Source organism: Diorhabda carinulata, chromosome 3, assembly GCF_026250575.1.
Source record: "Diorhabda carinulata isolate Delta chromosome 3, icDioCari1.1, whole genome shotgun sequence".
NCBI lineage: Eukaryota > Metazoa > Arthropoda > Insecta > Coleoptera > Chrysomelidae > Diorhabda > Diorhabda carinulata.
The window spans coordinates 15,189,592-15,211,497 of record NC_079462.1 but is presented as its reverse complement, the minus strand read 5'-3'; the positions used below and the strand labels follow the sequence as shown (position 1 = coordinate 15,211,497).

The 21,906-nt window shown below is 28.5% G+C and overlaps 1 protein-coding gene and 1 non-coding gene across 3 annotated transcripts in view; both read right to left on the bottom strand.

Annotated features, from left to right (window-relative positions):
- Nucleotides 1–21,146, bottom strand: part of LOC130891849 (uncharacterized) — a 29,318-nt gene extending 8,172 nt beyond the window's left edge. Inside the window, exons 1-2 of one of the 2 annotated variants that reach the window (XM_057796884.1) lie at nucleotides 20,917–21,146; nucleotides 15,020–15,163 (exon numbers count right to left, since the gene is read on the bottom strand). In XM_057796884.1, the coding sequence (XP_057652867.1) occupies nucleotides 15,020–15,163 (144 nt within the window). In that variant the 5' untranslated portion in view covers nucleotides 20,917–21,146. The remainder of the gene's footprint in view (nucleotides 1–15,019; nucleotides 15,164–20,916) is intronic. The other variant, XM_057796885.1, reaches the window with a different exon arrangement.
- On the bottom strand, nucleotides 1,308–1,379 carry Trnae-cuc (transfer RNA glutamic acid (anticodon CUC)). Its single transcript has one exon. It is a non-coding gene; the product is annotated as a tRNA-Glu (tRNA).
- Nucleotides 21,147–21,906: the final 760 nt, after the last annotated feature.

Sequence of the window (21,906 nt, the reverse complement as noted above, 5' to 3'; positions counted from 1 at the left end):
AAGCTAGATGAATTGAGACTTGGACCCTACAAAATCATAGAAAAAATTTCAAACTCAATCTTCAAGATAAGCACTGACCATAGAAGATCAGAGTCAAACTTTTTCCACATCTCGAAGCTAACGCCAGCTCCTGCCTACTTTTGAAGGCATGCATGTGAAAATATAGTCTCCTATCTTCGCTGGGAGGGGAGATGTAAAGAAAAATATAATTTTCTTTTGCGTGTTATTTTGCCGTACGTCACATAAAGTCCGTTTGTGACAGATGATCTGTCACTATCATCGATGGGAAGCAGGGCATAACCTCGAATGTCGGGTTGTGTGATTGTGTGCTGGAAAACAATTTCATTTTTAAGTTTATTTTAATTTGTGATTTTGGAACAGACATTGTTAATAATAACATTAAATGTCGTTTCTTTTCTTACAGGTATGAAATATTTGTTTAGTACTAAATAGGTGCATACTTTTGTTTCATGTAATTTTTAGTTTACATGTTAATAACAATAAATCGCTTTTCTTACAGAGAAACACAATTGTGTTTGATTGACTGTGTCACCAAAACCACAGATATATTGGAAATTGTCTTATACATATATATTTAACTAAAATGCTAGAATATATCAATGAGAACATGTCTTTGGTTAATCAATTTTTTTTAAATGAAAAATTTTTCAAATCAACTGCGAGATAAAAAACTTTGTTAAAACATTTTTTCCTTTTACAGAAATCAATATAAGTCGAGCAACGCTCATAACTCTGGCGGTTCCAACGAAACGTGTTCGCGTTTTTTAAATGTAATAACTAACGAAAAATATAGAGAAAAATGATTAAATTTCAATTATTTTCTCGTTTCTATACAGGGTAAATGAAAAAATTAATGTTGTTAATACTTTCAAATGGAACACCCTGTATTTTAAAACACATATCGATTTTTTGTAATATTTATTGTGAATACAACATTTTCTCGATAAACTTTGACATAAATATGAAACGTATTTTGTATGTATGTATCTATATTATTGGTCGTAGATAAAATATAGTATACAACTCTAGGTAATTGTCATAATAATTTTATTTACGTGAGTTATTTTCTATTTTTGAAATACATAATTAATCCACATACATTTTTTTAAATTTTTTGAAATCGTATAGACGGTTATCTAGATACGAGGGTTGCTACTTAAGTTTTTACATAAATAAATATTAATATCAAATAACCCTCGTATCATAAAACGTTTTTGACATATGCATATCAGTGTTGCTATATTTCAAAACAACCTTCGTAACAACAAATAAAAATCAAAAAAAACTTCCGGTACCGGGAATCGAACCCGAGCCTCCTGGGTGAGAGCCAGGTATCCTAGCCACTAGACCATACCGGATCTATTATTCAGAAAGCATTTTTTCGTGATAAATACGTAATACATTATTTTGTTTATTCTTAAATAAATAATAATTTATTTTTAAATTGTGAATAGTAATAATCGATTGATTTACGTGGAAGAACCACGATTTTATTGTATGAATAATACTATATTAATCACATTCTAAAATTAAACTGTCAGTTTGATAAATAAATTTAAATATATCCGGTTTTTAAAACGAGATGAATTTATACAAAATACAAAAATGTCTTAAATGCACATGGTAATTGTTTTTCTATGAAATTCGACAACTTACGTGTATGTTTTCGGCAGCGACTAAAATTTGAGTAAATTTGCCAAAATTCATGGCGTACATATTTAAAATTTAAGTATTGTGTATCTTCTAAAACTTCCCATAGACTAAAATTTTTAGTAAAAGAAGTTACTAGAATAGATTTTGAAAGCATCGAGGCGCATTACGTCTTCCTGTTTAGTTCGAAAATATAAAAAAAAGAATAAAAATAAAAATATGAATACCTCTAGAACTATGATGATTAGTAGATGAATTGTTTACTGGCTATTTTTATACCGGGTGTAAGCAATAAGAAACGATTTAAAACGCTAAAATATTATATTTAATTTATTCGAATATACAGGGTTGCCAAAATACTTTTAGTAGTAGAAAATAAACTAAATGAAGGCAGATAAAAGATAAAATAAACTTTTCTCATTTTTTGGATCTCTTTATGTTGATACGAGCACGTCCACGATATAACAGTGAAGTCGGTCCTGTTCGATTATGTCATAGTCCAGTAAATAACGGTAAAAATATGGTTCAACCTCAAAATTCCATTAAGATGCATGGATTTGCGTGAAATTTTTTAATTAAGCTTCACTTCGAAATCTACAATATGTGTTATAATTTGCAAAACTAGCCCTTATTGTCAAAATTCTATAAAATAAAAGTTGAAGAAACATTTGTAGGATAATGTGTTCAACCCATAAAACCAACCCCTTTTATAAAATATATAAAATAATTTTTTTATTTTACTTAATTCATATTAAAAGTGCCTTTTCTATTGTAATCAATCAAAATGTTTCTTAATCACTATTAAAATCCATCCCTTATTTCAAAAAAGTTGAAACAAAAGCATTTATGATCTTATTTATAAAATTTAAAAATCAACTGACATTTTTTGTAGTGCTTGATTATTTTACATATTTTCAACCCTTAAAAATTACCCCTTATATAGAAAAGAAATTAAAATCTTCAAAAATTGTGGTTATTATTACGAATGCGTCCACGATTTGACCGTGATGCCAGTCCTGTTCGATTATGTCAGAATTCCAAAAATTAAGAAAATTTAAAAAACAAGTTTTTATTGAAACTTTTACTATTTATTCCAATTAGAGTGGCAATATAAAGTGTAGAATTGACGTTTTCTATTTTATTTTCGTCATAACTCCCTTATTTTACGTAATACAAAATCTAGTAAAGTCTCATTTGAATGATTTTTTCAAATTCTTTAAAAAATATTCAATACATTTTTTTCGTAAAATTGAGCTTTTTCCACTTAAATGATTTTTCAAAATCACCCCACCTTCAATTAATCGTTACTCGGTTTGTATTAGGTCTGTAACCAAATAAAAAATTCTCTTTATTTTTTTTTAAACCTACATTCAATTCCCTTACAGTTTTTCAATAAAATCCAAAGTTTTGGTGACAAAAATTTTAAACACGAATAACTTGAAAAGTATTGATTTTTCGAAAAAAATCCATAGATTAATTAGCGCTCAGAATGTTTTTTTCTATCGATTTAAATGGTTAGATTCAACAAAAAAATTACCATCCCCTAGCTAGGGATAATCTATGTTTAAGAAGGCCTTTCCCTTTATTTATTTTCTAGAACCGAATTATCGAGAAAAATCCGTTTTGTATAAATAACGATTCAGTTAGTAAATAATCTGATGCATAATTTACATGAAAAATTACAATTATAATCAACAAGTTTGATAAATTTCGAAAATAAAGTTATTATTAGTCGTAGAAAAAATCGTGTATGTAACTCGCTTATAATGATTATCAACACACTAGCAGGCAGTATTTTTTTGTTTTGTGTGTTTACAGCTATTTTGATATACAAAAGTCTTTATATTTGATAAATATAAAACTAAAATAATACATAATTCTAGTTATAATCGAGATACATCCTGTATAAAATGCAATAAAAGGGGAGTAAAAACGTAACGAGGGCGAAAAGGCGTTGTAATATGATCCGAACAACCGGAAGCAGTCATTTAAGCACGTAGCACGTGTATACTACTTGGAAAAGACCCTTGGTGCACACCTGACAACCAGACGTACTTCAAGTCTATTTTATAAATTTCGTTTTGTGTTTTTACGACGTACTACAACCAAAAGCGTAACAAATAATTTTTTATATATAAAATTACTTGGAAAATTAAATTTTAAATATAATAACGGCATAATCAGCACTTTTAATAACGCATTCAGTGATTTGTTATTGAAATAACAATTTTCGAATAAACTGACCGAATATAATAAAATTACTTTTCGTACGCCTCTGTACTTTATAAACGACGGAACCACACCGTTTATGATTCAAAGGCTGCGCAGCTTAAGGGTTTGAAGTGATGTATAAAGCGGAAGCGGATGCGTGTGGGCGTGTAATTGACACCTGTCATATTTAGATTCAAACGAAACTAATCAATCAATCAAAGATTTCATGATTTCTATTCAAGTTGTTAGATATGGCGACACCGATATGATTATGTCAAATCTGACGTTGTCATTATGAAGTTTGACGTTGTTAACTTTAAAATTATTTCGATGGAAAACCTCGTATACGAAATTATATCAAAGGTTTAAGACAGTTGATGGAGATTATTAAGTTTATGAAACATTAAAAAGGAAGTTATCGTTTTGTGTAATCTACTTTAACGTAATATCCTTTTCTCGATTAAGATTCGTCACAGCTTTCGATCGAAAAGAGGCAAAATAAAACCAAACTACCATGGTCATTAAAAATAATACCCAACGCGTGACAGGAAATTAATCATTATCAATAAAGTCCTCGAAAAATTTTTCGTACAACAAATATTTGTAAAAAAAATACGAAAATTAATCTAACCTATAAAAAAAACGATGATATAGTCAGATCCCGGGGAAATTGAGAAAAGTTTATATAAAAACGAAGAAGATTTGGCCTCAAGATGAATGGTGAAACAACTAAATACATGGAAAAGCAACGAAAAAGGAAGAATCGAGTGGAAAACAGACCTTTCAGAGCATAAAACAAGAAATAGTTTGAAAAAGTTGATCTAGGACTAACCATCACGGACGATCCGGAGTGCCGTTGGTGCATGAAGGGAGATGATATCGCAGATCACATCATCATTAATCAAGTCTCAATTTGAATAATGATTTTCTAAATCGATGTATTTAATATAAAAACGAAAACTGTGAAATATATTAGAGTTAGTACACTTTGGTGTTTTATTTTGTCACATCCCACCAACGAAAACGTTGAACTTGTAGATTCTGTTACGTGGAGGACCAATTTTTTTTTAATTTAATTACTAGGCGATAAAATTCTTTAAGCGGCATTTCGTAGGTAGCAGATTTTGTTTTGTGTCTTGCGAGGCTTCTATTAGCGAGCCGAGGCGGCGAGCGATGGGCGAAGCGCGTGAAAGCGTTCACAGTCGTGTTTCCTCGAGGAGAGTGTGGATCGGGTATATAACAATTGCACACAACGTATTTATACAAAAATAATAATTTAATGAATTGTAATCGAATTACTCAATTAATCAATCGAACAAATTGTTTAAATCAGGTGATGATCGTGTGAAAATGGCCACCGTGGGGAAAACGATTGCTTTTGACATAACTTTCTGTGATCGAATTATTCAATTGATCAATCGAACAAATTTTTTAAATCAGCTATTGTCGTATGAAAATGGCCTCCGTGGGGAAAACGATTGCTCTTGATGTAAATTTCTGTGTAGTTTGTAAAGTTGTTTATATTAAACTACTTACTGTGAAATGTTAAAAGCGTTTTTATTTGGAGAAATACGAAATTTCCTATTGGAGACGTGGCTTTATTCTTTGTAATGTTGAGGTTAGGACGTAAAACCTTCAGTTCGTCGTTGTACGTTAAAAAATACTTATACAACAGTGAACATTAATATAAAAAAATTAAGTGTATTAAATTTTGTGAATTGTTTGAAAGCTTATTTTCAGACTAAACCTCGTAAAATTTGAAAATATGATTATTTATGACATGTAAAATTACTAAATTTAACTTATAAACAATTTATTATTTGAAGTAATAATATGTTTTATAACAATTTTCATAATATATTTTATAAGAAACGAAACATCTGGTATTAATACACATAAAAACAAAGTTTTCGCAAAATAAATAAATCTGCTTGATCAGGAAGAGTATTTTTAACAAAATAAACATTAGAGGTTATGATTCAATCAATGGTTTGTGATATTTGTGATAATACAATCAGGAAAAGATTTTAAACACCTAACCGTGAGCCCAAAATTAACCCCAGTCTACCGAACAGCCCTCTACGATTGAACTGATTTCGGAAAATGATCTACGAGAAATAAAAATGAATAAATAGAATTTGACATTGAAACAAACAATTTGAAATAAATTGTATATTGTAGGAGTTGAAAATGATAATTTAGTGTTAGTTGGAACGGGCGTGTTGTTAAGGCGTGTCTGGTTCATAGAAAATTTTTCTCGTGAAATTCATTTTTTTAAAAATTTGTTTGACATGAAAAATTTCTTTATGTTTGTTAGATAGTGTAGATTAAAAGTGAATAAATCAAATTTGGCATTGAAAGAAACGACAAGACACGTTTTAATTTGAAATAAATTTATGATGTTACAAGGATGCTACGAAAAGAACGCAAAAACTGGATCTAAAGAAGGCAAAGACTGTTCCATCTGTAGACGTCGATTTGTTGAGGGTTAAAATCAATAATATGTTGATAAAGTATAAATAAACATTTAAATTAAAAAAATTGAATTTAAAAGGACGAAATTTGAAAAAAAACAATGTAAAATTAAACTAGAACAAACCGCAGGTAATTTCTGTAGAGGTTGATTTCGAACAATTTTTTTTATGAATTTTTTAAATGTTTTCCTAAAAAAAACTTTTTTTATAAAAGTTAAATAAAGGGATTGAAGATACGCTCGATGCATGCATTCGTAATAAAGATAATTTAAAAATTTTGGTTGTGATCTTTTTTTAAAACAAGGACATTTCAAAATATCTTAGTTGGAAATTTTTAATTGAAAATAAATTAAAATCAACCACCATATATATTTTTAAATCGTTTTAAAGTGGATTTAATGTAAATAGTTAAGCTAGTTGAATGAAAATCAGTCAAATCTCATGCAATTCCACTAAATACGATTATTTTATTGAAAATTGAGTTTGTTTCTTTAAATTTGATTCGAAAACTCACAGATTCGAAAAGATTTACGCTAGATGGCGTTAGATATAACGTAACTGTCATATTTGAACTGCAATTACTTAAAAAAATGACCAACTTTGTATTTGTTGTAAGTAGTTGAGAAAGTTGAATGAAAATCATTAAAAACTCGAACAATTCCACCAAAAACGACTATTTTATTGAAATTTATTCAATCGTCATGCCAAAAATATTTCAAAATATTTGGCAATATTTCGCTAATTTAAATCATTTTAAAGGGCATTTTGTGATTATGTCATCATTTTTTGTATGATTTACTTTATAAGTAAAAATTTTTCGTATAAAATGGTCAAAATACTATAAATATTTGTTATAAACTTTAACTAATATAATAGAATTAGTAACAAAAATTAAATTAATTGAAATGTAGGATTAGTAATGAAATTTATCCAACGAGGAAAACTAAAATTGGGATGCTCGTGGAAAAATAATTTAATTTGAAGGATGTTTAACCTATATTTAATTATCCGAGTAAATAAACTGTGTAAAATTGTTTTTGAAGTTTATTTTTAGAAATTACTCGTACCAAAACGGAAAATTTCATATTCTACGTAATTCTGTTTGTTAAAAAAATCACAAAAAACTAAATCTGGTAAATAAAAGATCTGTAATGATAAAAATATTAATAAAACATCGTCTTGATAAATCTAAGTTTCAATGGTCCATTGCTGAATCTTCTTTCGCGTATATCCTTTTACAAAAAAAAAAGGAATATCTACCCAAAATCGACCTAATTTTGAAAAAAATGTCTCAACTCATTAGATTCCGATTGAGGTACCTCAAAAACATGTGATTTGACGTTTCTTCGGGTGTAGAAAAACGTTAACCTCGCGATTTGACATATTCACATAGGTGTTATCATATCAGTTTATCTGTGTTTATAAGTTCAACTTTTTATATTCGATATGAAAATGAAAATTCGTAATTTGAAACATTGACTCTATTTAATGAAATTAGCGCCGCCGCTGTTTTATTGATACTGACAAACCTGAGACCATTAAAGGTCCTTGACCTTCCGCATATAAGATAGTTTAATAATTCGATGACGTCTGATCCGTTTTGATAATTTATTATCAATAGATAAATAGAAAATATTTGTCAAATATAAAATTATTTGTATATAGAAATGATCTTCGAACGTTGTTGTTTATATGAGGATTGTAAAAAAATCAAGAGAGGATTTGATATTGAAAAAAAATTATTTAAATAGAAAAAAACAAATGAAATCTTTATAGTGATTAATATAAGATATTTATGGAAGCTTGACTTTATTTGTTATAAAATTCATAGTATTAAGGAAATCACAAGGAGTAAAATCGGGATTATGAGACAAATGGGATAAAAAAAAATTAAATCCAACTTTTTCTTACTTTTCTGGTGGAAATTAAACGATTATTCTAACGGAAAAGTGATGCAATTCCACCAGAAACGATTATTTTATTGAAAATTCAGTTTGTTTCTTCAAATTTGACTCGAAAACTCACAGATTCAAACGATTTATGCTAGATGATGGCGTTAGATATAACGTTTTCTCTCATATTTGAACTACAATTTCTTAAAAAAGTGTCCAACTTTGTATTTATTGTATATAATTGAGCTAGTTGAATAAAAATCGGTCAAAACTCAAACAATTTCACCAAAAAATTATTCTAATGAAAATTCAGTTTAAAACTCATAGATTCGAAACGATTCACGCTAGATGGCGTTAGATACAACGTATTAGCTTATATTTGTACAGAAGACATGATCCAAAGTTAGTGCAAATTCCATATAATCAGACATAACGACAATACATTGTAGTATTTACATAATATAATAACAAATACTAAGTTGGTTCTATAGAATTCTTGGTTGAATATTCAAAACAACGTGGATTGAATACAAATAAAGCAGAACCGGCTTCAGTTCGTATATATATATATATATATATATATATATATATATATATATATATATATATATATATATATATATATATACCTTTGAATGTTTAGACGGAAACCAACAAAAATCGATTAAGATCGACTAAAATTGATTAAAATGGATGAAAATCCAGAAAAATCAATTCATTACGACAAAAATCCAAAATAATCAATTAAAACCAACAAGTATCAATTGAAATCGATGAAAATCTATGGAGATCGACAAAAATCAGCAAATATCCATAGAAATCGACTAAAACCAATAAAATTAGATTGAAATCGACATAAACCATAAAAATTGATTGGAATCGACAGATAGATCGAAACCTACAAAATCGATGGAAATTGACAAAAAAATTGATTGAAATCCATAAAAATCGATTGATTACGACAAACACTCGAAAAATCAATTAACACCAATAAAATTAGATTGAAATCATCAAAAACCAACAACAATCCAATGAAATCCATAGAAATCGATTAGAATAGATTCATCTGTAAATACATTAATAACATTTTTGGAAAACCTAACCTTCAACGTCGAATAATTCGAAATTGATGAAATTTTTGGAAAAAATTCAAGAAATCGTTTTCGAAGTACACAGAAAAATCTTCAAAATGAACATCGTTAAAAGTTTTTTGCATTAGAATTGACTGAGTTATAATAAAAATAAATTTTTTTTTGTCTTTTCTTTTTTTAAAAAATAATATTTACAGCCTCGCTATTACCACCCCAATTGAAATTATTCGTAATCCTTTTGCATTTAACTTTATTCATATATTATCCATGTGATCCATGTAATTTGACCGATTTCGAATGCTTATTTTAGAAAAAATAATTGATTAAATTTATTTTTACGTAATCTTGAATTATATAATTAATTTTATTAAATAAACCAAAAACTAATCAAGTTATTAAAAAAAATTTCAAATGTTATTTGTAGGGTTTTTCTTCCTAAAAGTTTTGAACTTTTTAAAATTTTTGTATCATAAAAATTAAAGCAGATACTTTTAATCAAAGTTTTCAATTGCGTAACCAAATTTGACTTATACTTTGAGCTGCACCCTTATCGAAATCGGGGGTTGAAACAAGTTTTAATTGATACGACGTTGAAGTACTTAAAATCCCCTACAAAATGTTTTTTTAAAAAGTTTCTAGCTTTAAAAATTGATCAAGTTATCGTCGAAATATCAACCGCTTTTATTTTTGATACGCCACTGGTTTTTATAGTTAAAAATATAATAATGGTAACAAATAAACAATAAAAGAAGAAACTATGAGATTATATGATGGTAAAAAGTAAAATTCATATTCCCATAGTGAATGTAGGATGTTCTCATGGTATCATGTAGCATCTGCTGGCCATACGGTGCTTGGCAGTTTTTCGATGGTCGGGACTATCGATTACGGTATGTTCGAAAATGAGATTTTGCGAAACGGAAATCGATTTTCGTTCAGTCGAATAAGAGCTGATTTAACGAGATATGTCAGTGACAGCGAACACGATTTATCGTTTCTTGACTTAGCACTAACAGCTTCATGTATAAATTGTTATGTGATAGTCGGCTTATCTTATCGAGTTTCTCACGTAGGAGACAAATTCTTCTGTTAATTTCACAAACAGTTTTTGTTGTATACAAAGCCCAAAATATTTTAACTTATTAACAAAAATGAAGAATTTGCGTATGTAGAAAAAGTGATTTTATGAAAATGGAAACAATAATAATTGAGGGATATCAACATAATTCGATTGCGATCGCTAAAAATCCAGAAAAATCGATTGGAATCATCAAAAACCAACAAAAATCTATTAAAATCGACAGAAACCATCAAAAATCGATTAAGATCGACTAAATTGGATGAAATCGATAAAATTTCTGAAAAATCGATTAATTACGACAAAACCCAAAATAATCAATCAAAACCAACAAAAATCTATTGAAATCGGCAGAAATCCAGAGTAATGGATTGAAATCGAAAAATACCAAAAAAAATCGATTGAAATCGAAAAATACCAAAAAAAATCGATTGAAATCAATAAAAATCTATGGAAATCGATAAAAATTGACGAAAATCCACAAAAATATATTAAAACCGCAAGAAATTGACGGAATTCAACAAAAGTTGATTTAAATTGAGAAAAATCCAGAATGATATCGACAAATACAAAAATCGACAAAAACCAAAACAATTAATTGAAATCTATAATGATCGATTTCATTTAATTTTTTTAGTTTTTGACACTTTTTGTTCGTTTTGTCGAAATTAGTCAATCGAAAATTATCAGAAAAAATCGATTGGAATCGACTAAATCTAACCAAAAAACGATTAAAATTGACGAAAACCGATAAAAGTTCACAAAAACCGATTGAAATCGACAACAATCAACAAAAGCTTATTGAAATGAATAGCGACAAGAACTGATTAAAATCAGAAAAATCGACAAAAACCAACGAAAATCGTTTGATATCCACAAATATCTAGAAAAATCATTTGAAAATAATTAAAATTCTCAAAAATCTAGAAAAATAGATTTAAATCGACAAAAACCAATAGAAATCTACAAAAATTGATGAAAACCAACAAAAATCGACAAAAGTCCAGAAAAACCGATTGAAATTGATACAAAACTCAGAATATAATGAAAATCAACAAAAAACAATAAAAACCAACACAAACCAAAGTAAAATTGACAAAAACCGCTTTCTGCCTAAATTTTTTGAGATTATTTCTAATAAATATGTAATAAAATGTTACTTTTAAGTAAAATAATTCGATATCGTTAATTGGATATCTTGGAATAACTGCAACGATTTTTTTTTTCATCTATCATCGGGTATATTTGATTACATTATAATTGAAAATGATTTACTTTAAACGTCGAAATAATTGAATGATCTACTTTAAACTTAAAGTTAACTGTAGCAGGTGTTAGTGAAATTGTGGTTAATGTTAATTTATGATCGATTGTTACGAATGAAGGTCAGACCAAATACGGGTGGCAATTATATTCAATGGAAGTGAAATTTCTGGAAAATTTATATATTTCCAGTTAATTACATTGCATTGTAGGGACAAAAACAAAAAAATCGACTAAATTTGATTGAAATCGACAAAAATCTAAAAAAAAAATTATTTTCACTTATCTCCGAACTAGGGTTAAGCTTGGTAAAATCGCATTTTTTTGAAAGCTTTTTTTATATCTTCATACCGCCCTCGTATTCACAAGTCTTGATGTAATTAATGTCGTTAAAACATTTCTCACTAATTCTTCTGAGATATATACACTTAAACCTCGAAGTTGAATTAACTATTGTTATTTAAGAATTTTCCCAGGAAGACTTCGTTGACTAAATTCAACCTTTTTTACCAATTTGTTGGAAGGGATTTAATAAAAAGAAAAAAAAATCGAGTTTTTCTCACGTCACTAATTTTCTACGAGACAGTTAAATATTTCGTAAGCACGCAAGCGTAGAGAATCCCATAGGCGCACGGAAAAAAATACAGATACAGGTGATAATGAAAAAGTAATTATTGAAATGTTGGAATGTCAAAAAATTTATCGAAGCCGTTGAAGAAAGGTGCTAAGCTAATATAAAAAATATTTATTTTTCGACTTTTTACAACTAAAACTCTGTGATAATCTCCAATAGAAATTAAATACGTTCACTAAATTGTCGAAAACCAATTGAAATCGATTAGAATCAATAAAAATGGAAAAAAACAACTGAAATCGATTAAATTCAACAAAAATCAACGAAAAATGGATTGAATGAAATCGACAGACCAACATAAAAACCAACAAAAATCGATTGGAATCGACAAAACCCAACAAGAAAAATAAATTTTTTTCCAAAATTTTTGTGTTCCCTTTATTGGACCAGATACTTCTGGAACCAACCTGGTATATAGTCGTAACGCTGCCATTGACGCAAAACGTACTTACAACAATAATCGTAGGACTTCGACCTTGGCAGAATCACCTTTTGTTTCGATTGTTTTCAATAGTACAACTAAAGGGAATTTATTTTCAGTAAATGCGAGTTAAGATATCTAGATGTAACAATTCGAATCGTTATTGAAACATAATTATATAAAAACTCGTGCGCAAAAGGTCGGCTTCTAATTTTTTACAAGGTTTTTACGTAATTTAGTCAATTTTTTTTACGATAAACGCGCGTTATCAGCAACAAATTCATATATAAGGATCGTAGGAGACGAATTATTCTCAAAAAACGTTTTCGAACAGTCTAAACATCGAATTACTGGTGCAATTGGAAAAAAAACAACAAAAATCGAATGAATTCGACAAAAGCCGACAAAATCAATTGAAACAGATAAACATCGACAAAAACCAACTAAATTCGATTGAAACATATAAAAATAGATAAAAACCAACAAAAATTGATTGAAATCGACAAAAAATCAACAAAAATGGAATGAATTTGACAAAAACCAATGAAAATCGATTGAAACAGATAAAAATCGACAATAATCAACAAAAGCTTATTGAAATCAAATAAAACCAAGAAAAACCGATAAAAATCAACAGAAATTGTTTGAAATCGACAAAAATTGGAAAAAATCAAGAAAAATCGAATGAATTTGACGAAAAACCTATGAAAATCGCTTGAAACAGATAAAAAACCAACTATAATCGATTGAAATCGACAAAAACCAACTAAAATCGATTGAAATCGACAATAATCAACAAAAGGTGATTGGAATCAACAAAAACCTATTGAATCAACAAAAATTGAAGAAAACCAACAAAATTTGTTTGAAATCGACATAAATTGACGGAAACCATCAAAAATTGATTGAAAAAACCAACAAAAATCGAATGATTTTGACAAAAACCAATGAAAACTGATTGAAACCAAGAAATACCGATTGAATTCGACAAAAATCAACTAAATTCGATTGAAATCGACAATAATCAACAAAAGTTGATTCAAATTAACAAAAACCTATTGAAATCGACAAAAATTGAAGGAAACCAACAAAATTCGATTGAAATAAACAAAACCAAAAAATTTTGATTGAAATTGACAAAAATTCAGAAAAATCTATTGCAATCGGCAAAAATGGAGAAAAATCGACAAAAACTGATGAAAACCGATAGGGATCCACGAAAACCAATAAAAATCGGTTGCAATCGCCAAATGCCAACAAAATTTGATTGAAATTGGCAAAAGTCGCTAAAAATCCAGAAAAATCTATTGTAATCGATAAAAATTGACAAAAACTAATGAAAATCGATAGGGATCCACGAAAACCAACAAAAATCGATTGAAAATCGCCTAAAATCTGGAAAAATCGATTGAAATCAACGAAACTTAACAAGAAATCAATAGGGATCGACAAAACCAACAAAAATCGATTTCAATCGCCAAATGCCACCGAAATTTTATTGAAATTGACAATAATCGGCAAAAATACAGAAAAATCGATTGTATTCGACAAAAATTGACAAATATTTATGAAAATCGATAGGGACAAAAATCACCCAAAAATCCTAAAAAATCTATTGAAATCGACAAAAATCAATTACAATAAGCAAAAATTCAGAAAATCAATTGAAATCGACAAAAATTGACAAAAACCAATGAAAATCGGTAGGGTTCCATGAAAACCAACAAAAATCGACTGAAAATCGCCAGAAATCCGGAAAAATCGATTGAAACTGACGAAACTTGACAAAAACCAATGACCATTAATGGTCCATCCCCGTTATAGTCCTTGTTCGACACCCAATTAATCGTTAATCGCGGGGTCAACGTTTTTTTATAATCGAAGAAACGATTGAATGCATTCAAATCAATCAACACGTTCTGAATACGATCATTTTTCAAAATTGCGTAATGACTACGTCAAAAACAACCAACGAAGAAAATAATGTAAAAAATATAAAATTTCACAACTGAATTTCGAAAAATGTTGAATTAGAATGGGAAATTAGAATGGGAAATTAGATGTAAAGGTCAAACAAGGTCGTTTCTATGTCAGATTGAACCATAATCTCATATAGATATCAAAATATTCATCAAAATTTTCGTAGAATTAATTCTTTCGAGTAATTTAATAATCCAAGATCCAATTTCGTTTTTCTTGACCCTCGTCAGCATAACGTTTCGTTAACTTTTTATAAATTTGTTCGAATTAATGTACAATTTATATATTTGTATCGAATTCTTACCTGAACTGAGTCGTTTAATGAAGAATAACTCGAAGATCTGCTTCCTAGTGGTTCGGGACTTAAGCTTCCATAAGAAACCGTTGAACTGAGAGACACTGTATCAGCTCTACTCCGATAAGGTGAAAGTTGTACGTGTTTCATCATCTAGAACAAAATAAAAAGGGTCGAAAATTTCCTGCTCAGAAAAAAAATTTTGGATTTTGCTACCAATAAGATCAAATAGGGGATGAAAATTTGTGAGTTCGTCGAGTGTGATGTAGAAACTAATTTGTGTTGAGGTTAGAAATTGGAAAAATATCTGAGAATTTCATCCTAATAGGGGGGACAAAAATTGAAGAAAACCAACGAAAAACGACAAATCCAACCTAAACTGATAAAAATCAACAAAAATCGACAAAAACTGAAAGAAACAAACAAAAATCGATTGAAATTGACAGAAGTCCAGAAAAATCGATTGAAATCGACAAAAATCCATAAAATTCTATTGAATTCGACAAAAACCAAAAATAATCAATTGAAATTGACAGAAATCAACAAAAATCGATTGAAATCAACAGAAATCCAGAAAAATCAATTGAATTTGACAAATACGAAAAAGAATCGATTGAAATCAACAGAAACCAACAAAAATCAATTGAACTCGACAAAATGCAAACGAAAAATATCAGAAAAAATCGATTGAAATCAACAAAATCCATTAAAAAAATTGATGTAAATTGACTTAATCGAAAAAAAAAACAACAAAACCGATAAAAATCAACAAAAACCGATTGAAATCGACAACAATCAATGAAAATCGTTCGATACCGACAAATATCGAGAAATATCGCTTGAAATCCAGAAAAACGTTTGAAATCCAGTAATATCGATGAAAACAGACACAAACCTAGAAAAATAATATAAATCCACAAAAATCTAGAAGAATAGATTGAAATCGACAAAAACCCATAGAAATCAACAAAAATTGACGAAAACAAACAAAAATCAATTTAAATCGAGAAAAATCCAGAAAAATCGATTGAAACCCAAGAAATAATTAAAATCGACAAAAAACGAAAAAAACCGACACAAACCAAAGAAAAATCGTAAAAAAAAACAATAAAAACCTATACAAACCAAAGAAACATCGTCAAAAAACAATAACAACCGACCAAACTAAAGAAAAACCGTCAAAAAACAATAAAAACCCACACAAACCAAAGAAAAATCTTCAAAAAACAATATAAACCCACACAAACTTAAGAAAATTCGTGAAAAAACAATAAAAAACAGCCACAAACCAAAGAAAAATCGTCAAAAATCGGTTTCTGTCTAAATTATTAGAGATTATTTCTAATAAATATGTAATAAAATGTTACTTTCAAGTAAATAATTCGATGAAAAAGGAATTCATCAACGCATTGCCAAATTTTGTCAGTAGATCAATTTTATAATAAAATCTTCGACTAAAAAGATTTTCAACCCCAATAAGATCAAATAAGGGACGAAAATTTGTATGAAAATTAATTATGATGTAAAAACTTGGGGGAAACAAACAAAAATCGATTGAAATCGACCGAAATCCTGAAAAATCGATTGAATTCGACAAATACGAAAAAAAATCGGTTGAAATCAACAGAAATGGATAAAAAACGATTGAAATCGACAGAACCAACAACAGCTAATTTATTTTCAACCCCAATAAGATCAAATAAGGGACGAAAACATGAATGAAAATTCGTTAAGCATAAAATAAAAACTAATTTATGTTCAGGCTAGAAGTTGGAAAAATAACTCCATATTTCAGTTTTTTTTTTTTGAGAATTTAACCTTAATAAAAGAGTTGATTATCGTAAATTAAGTTATGGATATTGTTCTATCCACCCTCGTATTTTGAATAAACCTATGAGATCGAAACGTTGCGTTAAGCCCCAAAATCAAAAAATATATATATAAGAGGAAAGTGAAAATAACGATTTATACGTGGTTTAAACAAAAAATAAAATTTCAAACATTTTCAAAATGATTTACAAGGTGATTTATCCAATTTTGTATTGTAATTTTTAACGTTTTTCGGTGCAGATGAAAGAAACGAAATAAATTTAAAAGACAAAACTGTCGAAAGAGATAACTGTCAGTTTAATAACGAGGAGATTCTTCTACAGATAACCCCAATTTTGACTCTCGACATAGATAAAACTGAAAACATCGAGAAAAAAAACGATTCTGGACGTATAAAAATAAATTTAATAAATCTCGTAGACGGCACGTGGCTTTTATAGTTTTATTTTGTTGTTGTAACGTGAAATATTTAATAAGAAACAAATAGAAATTTAATATAGAAGAAAAAACTTCGAAAAAGAAAATGCCACTTAAGAAGGTAAATTTTGCTTTTTTAACTTCAAATTCACCTTCTATAAACTAGCTCAACTCTAATAAAAATTTCAACCACTCTATTCGCCAGATCTATCACCTTGCGATTTATTTCTATCTCAATAATCAGAAACGACCCAAAAGTAACACATTTTGACTTATTAAAGACATCAAAGGGAAGGGGAGGTGGTTATTTCGAAGGAACGTAATTTACGTAATCACCTTGTATATATATTTACAAAAATGACGAGCTAATTTTTTTTTATTTGAAAATAAAAAAAAGACCAAAACCAAAAAATGTTTAAAACAAAATTCAATTTACGTGAATTAATTGAGGAAAATTATAAATTTAATTTATTTATTGGTGTTATTTTTTTGGAACACTATAATTCGGTTGAGCTGTATATTCCAAGCAAAAAGACTTCCACATATACAGAGTGTTTCTAAATTAATACGATAAAATTCACGAGGTAATTTCACCACTATTATTATCGCATTAATTTAGAAACACCCTGTATATTCAATTAGATAAATTAACCCTTCCTAATATCTGTGGCATCCACCGGAAACACTGATTTGTTTTAGAGACAATTAACGTATTGCGAAGAGCGGAAAATGGTCCAAAAACAAACGGGTATCGATAATGAACTGTAAATATAATTGAACATCCTGTATTTTTTATTGTCAGTACGATAAATAATTCGAAAAAAAAAAATCAAAAGTTTACAGTGGGTGAAAATCATTAAAGATATAATTTCCCGTTTTATTTTTAGTTTCCAATCGATTTAAAAATAAATTATATTTTAATTGTTTATATTCCACTATGTATTTACGTAATTTTTCTTCTTATTTCAAAATAAATAATATCGAAATTGAAATCAATAGTTATTACTATACTGTCAACAGTTGCATGGAAATAATTTTTTAAGACATCCTGTATATTCAAATTAAAATTTATTACGTATAGAAGGTGTGTAGGATACGAAACGTAGGAAGTGGATTGAAGATATGACCAAAATTTACATCAAATAATTTGAATTGTGATCAAAATATCGTCTAAACAAACAGGGACGTACTACTAAATATTTAAATTTAATTCAAGTTTTTTTTCAACTGTATCTGACGTGCCCTTTCCGTAGAGAACAATCGAAAGCCGCGTAGGTGGTTTTTCTAGTTGTTAGAAATGTAAATTAATACCTACACGTAAGTTAATAAACACGAATTTTTCCAAAACAAAAGTTTTTGTTAAGAAAAAGAAGAAAAAACTAAACAAGACGTGAAGCTATTTTTTGAAATTAGTAATCACATCACAGGGGACCAGATCTGGAGTATACGGTGGATGAATGCAATCTCAATTGGACCACCAGAACGTTCACCATTAAAAAAACTGAATAAATAACTAAATGATCAGATGGAATCTTACAGAGGAGCTTCGGTGATGTTCAGAAACGATATAAAGCCGAATTTCTGACCGTTGAGCGTTTTTTTTGAGATAAATAATCACAGGGTACCAAATCTGGATTATACGGTGGATGGATTCATGTTTCACCCATCAATCATCAATAATTTGTTGTTTTTGATCGATTTTCATCGTCAAATGTCTATGCATAATTGAAAACACACTGCCTTCTGATATCTTTAAGATCTCAGCTATCACAAAACGTCCATAACCATCGATGTCTATACGAACACATTGAAATTAATCAAACCAACAACGAATAAAAATGAAATTTGCCTTGAGTGAAATCTGGTACTTTATAAAGTGTAAATCAGTTTAGTTTTGACGAAAATAGTTAGAAAATTGGCAGAAAAGCAACTTAAATGTGAAATTGTTTCGTGATATGATCCAGTTCGAATTGCTTAGTTTTCTAAGGTTATTGTACAGAGATTAATCACCCCGAGTGGTAAAATTCATTAGCAACGATGTAGGAACAAGATTTATTGTATGGAAATATTTTTTTACGACGTTTTTTTCTAAGAACTTATGGAATGCACCACGTATATATTTATAATATATCGAATTTTGTGAGATTTCGAGGCTAATGACACAATTTTCAGTGTGAAATGTATACATTGGAAATAAAGACTTCGTTGTACTACAGGAAGTAATAAAACTGATAAAAAATTTAAAACGAATCAAACGATGATTCGAATAGAATCGACCCACAGTATTCAAACTACCATAGGTGTAGATTAATAATATTAAAACCCGAAATTTGTGTAAAAAATTCATTTTTTTCGTAAATAGGTGCGTCAAAAATTTGATTTAGTGATCGATACTTTCATTCTAACTAAGGAGCGGCCTGATACTGCATACAATATAGAAATTAAACAAACACATAGGGTAGTCACCCTTATAAGTAAAATATTTATCATCCCCGCATGATCTGTAACGTATATTGAACTATAAACACATTACTCAATTTATTATTAATATTAATATAGACAAAAAGTCCACCCTGTATACTACGTAGTAATGAAAAAACTACAATATGTCCACCCTGTATACTACGTCGTATTGAAAAAACTACAATAAAAAAATACTGAACCCTAATTTATTGTTGCCATTTATTTTTAATTAATTTCGTTGTTAATGAGATTATAGGGACTTAATGACCACTCCTGTAAATTTAATTGAGTACTTTCACTCTTCTTTTCGACGTAATCATTAAAAACGTCCGTCTTCTTCTTTTATCCAAATAAAAAAAATTGTTAAATGAAACTGATGTGCTATCTAATAAGCAGTTTACCAGTGGGGATCAAAAAATTAATAATTTCCAAAATAAAAAAAAATTACAACGCCACTGGGTCAGAACGATTCCTATCACAAAAATATTTCACATATTATTTAAAAACTGACATATAAAGTGTTCTGTAACTTTTATACCTCATAATTTTATTTAATAAATATATAGATTGATACTTGTAGTACTTCCCTCGTATATATAGTTTCTACGGAACTTTATCAATGAATTTTATTTTCAATTTAAATATCTAAAATCAATTTCTACCCCCGTATTTAAAAAGCTGTGTCGCATTTTTGGCATAAATACAAGGGTGGTATGAAAAGTTTCTAATCTTGACTTGGAGATATCAAAATTTATCAATATTAATATTTCAGTCGTTTTAATTGCTCAGTGTCAGTTTAACAATAGTATAATTGAGAAATTGAGAGATGGTAAAGGTTATATGAGACGATATTATCTAAAACGTTCATCAAATGGCACTGAAGCAGCATTGGAAGAAGTTTAAAGAGATAAAAAAAAATTTCGAACAACCCTCGTAGTTCCAGTAATTACAAATTCTATTCGATAAATAGTGTAAAATCGCCCATTATTTTACCAGATCTGACTCCAGTTCGTTTTTTTTAAACAATAATAAAAAAAGTTTTTTAATAATTTTAACGGATTGATAATAAATACATATAAATCAGTTTTTTGTTTCTTATCTCAATTTAGTTCAGAATCTAATATTTTATCGATATAATTTAATATTTTTATCTAACATTGTTTTTAAATTAAGAAATGATAAAATAACAAACTCACCTTGTTTACCTTGTTTAATAAAAAACGATAATCCAAAACGAACAAAAAAGTTTCATACTAATAGACCAAAAAAAACTGTTCACAATGAAAAAAACATATCAAAGTACGCACAAACTTAATCTCGCATTCTCTCACAACAATTCTTTGTCGACTCAACTGAACTACTGCTGTAAATCGTTGTCGTGTTACGCAGTACACATCAAGCTGGCGTATGGTTATTTTGACGTAATGACAGCTAAGAACGCTGCAGAATATAACAAACGTGGTTTATGCTCGACTTTATTATTTTATCCGAAGGGATTGTTTTGATTCGGAGGTGATTCTCACACTTTCATTTCCTTGAATAATAATTTTTATTTTAAATAATGCATTTTTATGTGGGAAATTTGATAAATGTGTCATAACAGAATATATTAAATTAGCAAGAAATAATGTTCATTGACTTAACTACTTTTAGAGTTGGTATCTACACAACTGTTCCAGTGATACCAACTAATTTATTTTAAAATTCCCCAAACAAGTTTTCTATCGAATTTGATTGTAAATATTTAAATAGCTAATAAAATATACGTAATCTCAATAGAATTTAGTAAATCTTTTACCGAAAAAAATATTTTATCATTCATTCATTCATTAAATTTAATAAAAAAAATTGCGAAGATGGCAGCAAGGTATTGAATTTCGGAATAAAATCTTCTTAAAAAAAGAACGTCTATTCGTTTCTCTTGACGGCGACGTTACTAAATATGAGAATAAGTAAGCAAAGAATTTTAATGTTTATTACATGAATAACACGAAAAAATACGAGGAATCGACAAAAACTATTTTTGTTGAGTTTATATATTTAATTCACTCTTAAATATAAACTGTGGGTCCTTCTACAACAATAAGCGTTTTTGGTATTTCGAATTATACCACAATGAAAGCACAAATCACTTTTATATCTTTCGGAATATTTAACATGAATTCTTGTTTCGGAAAAAGTACAAA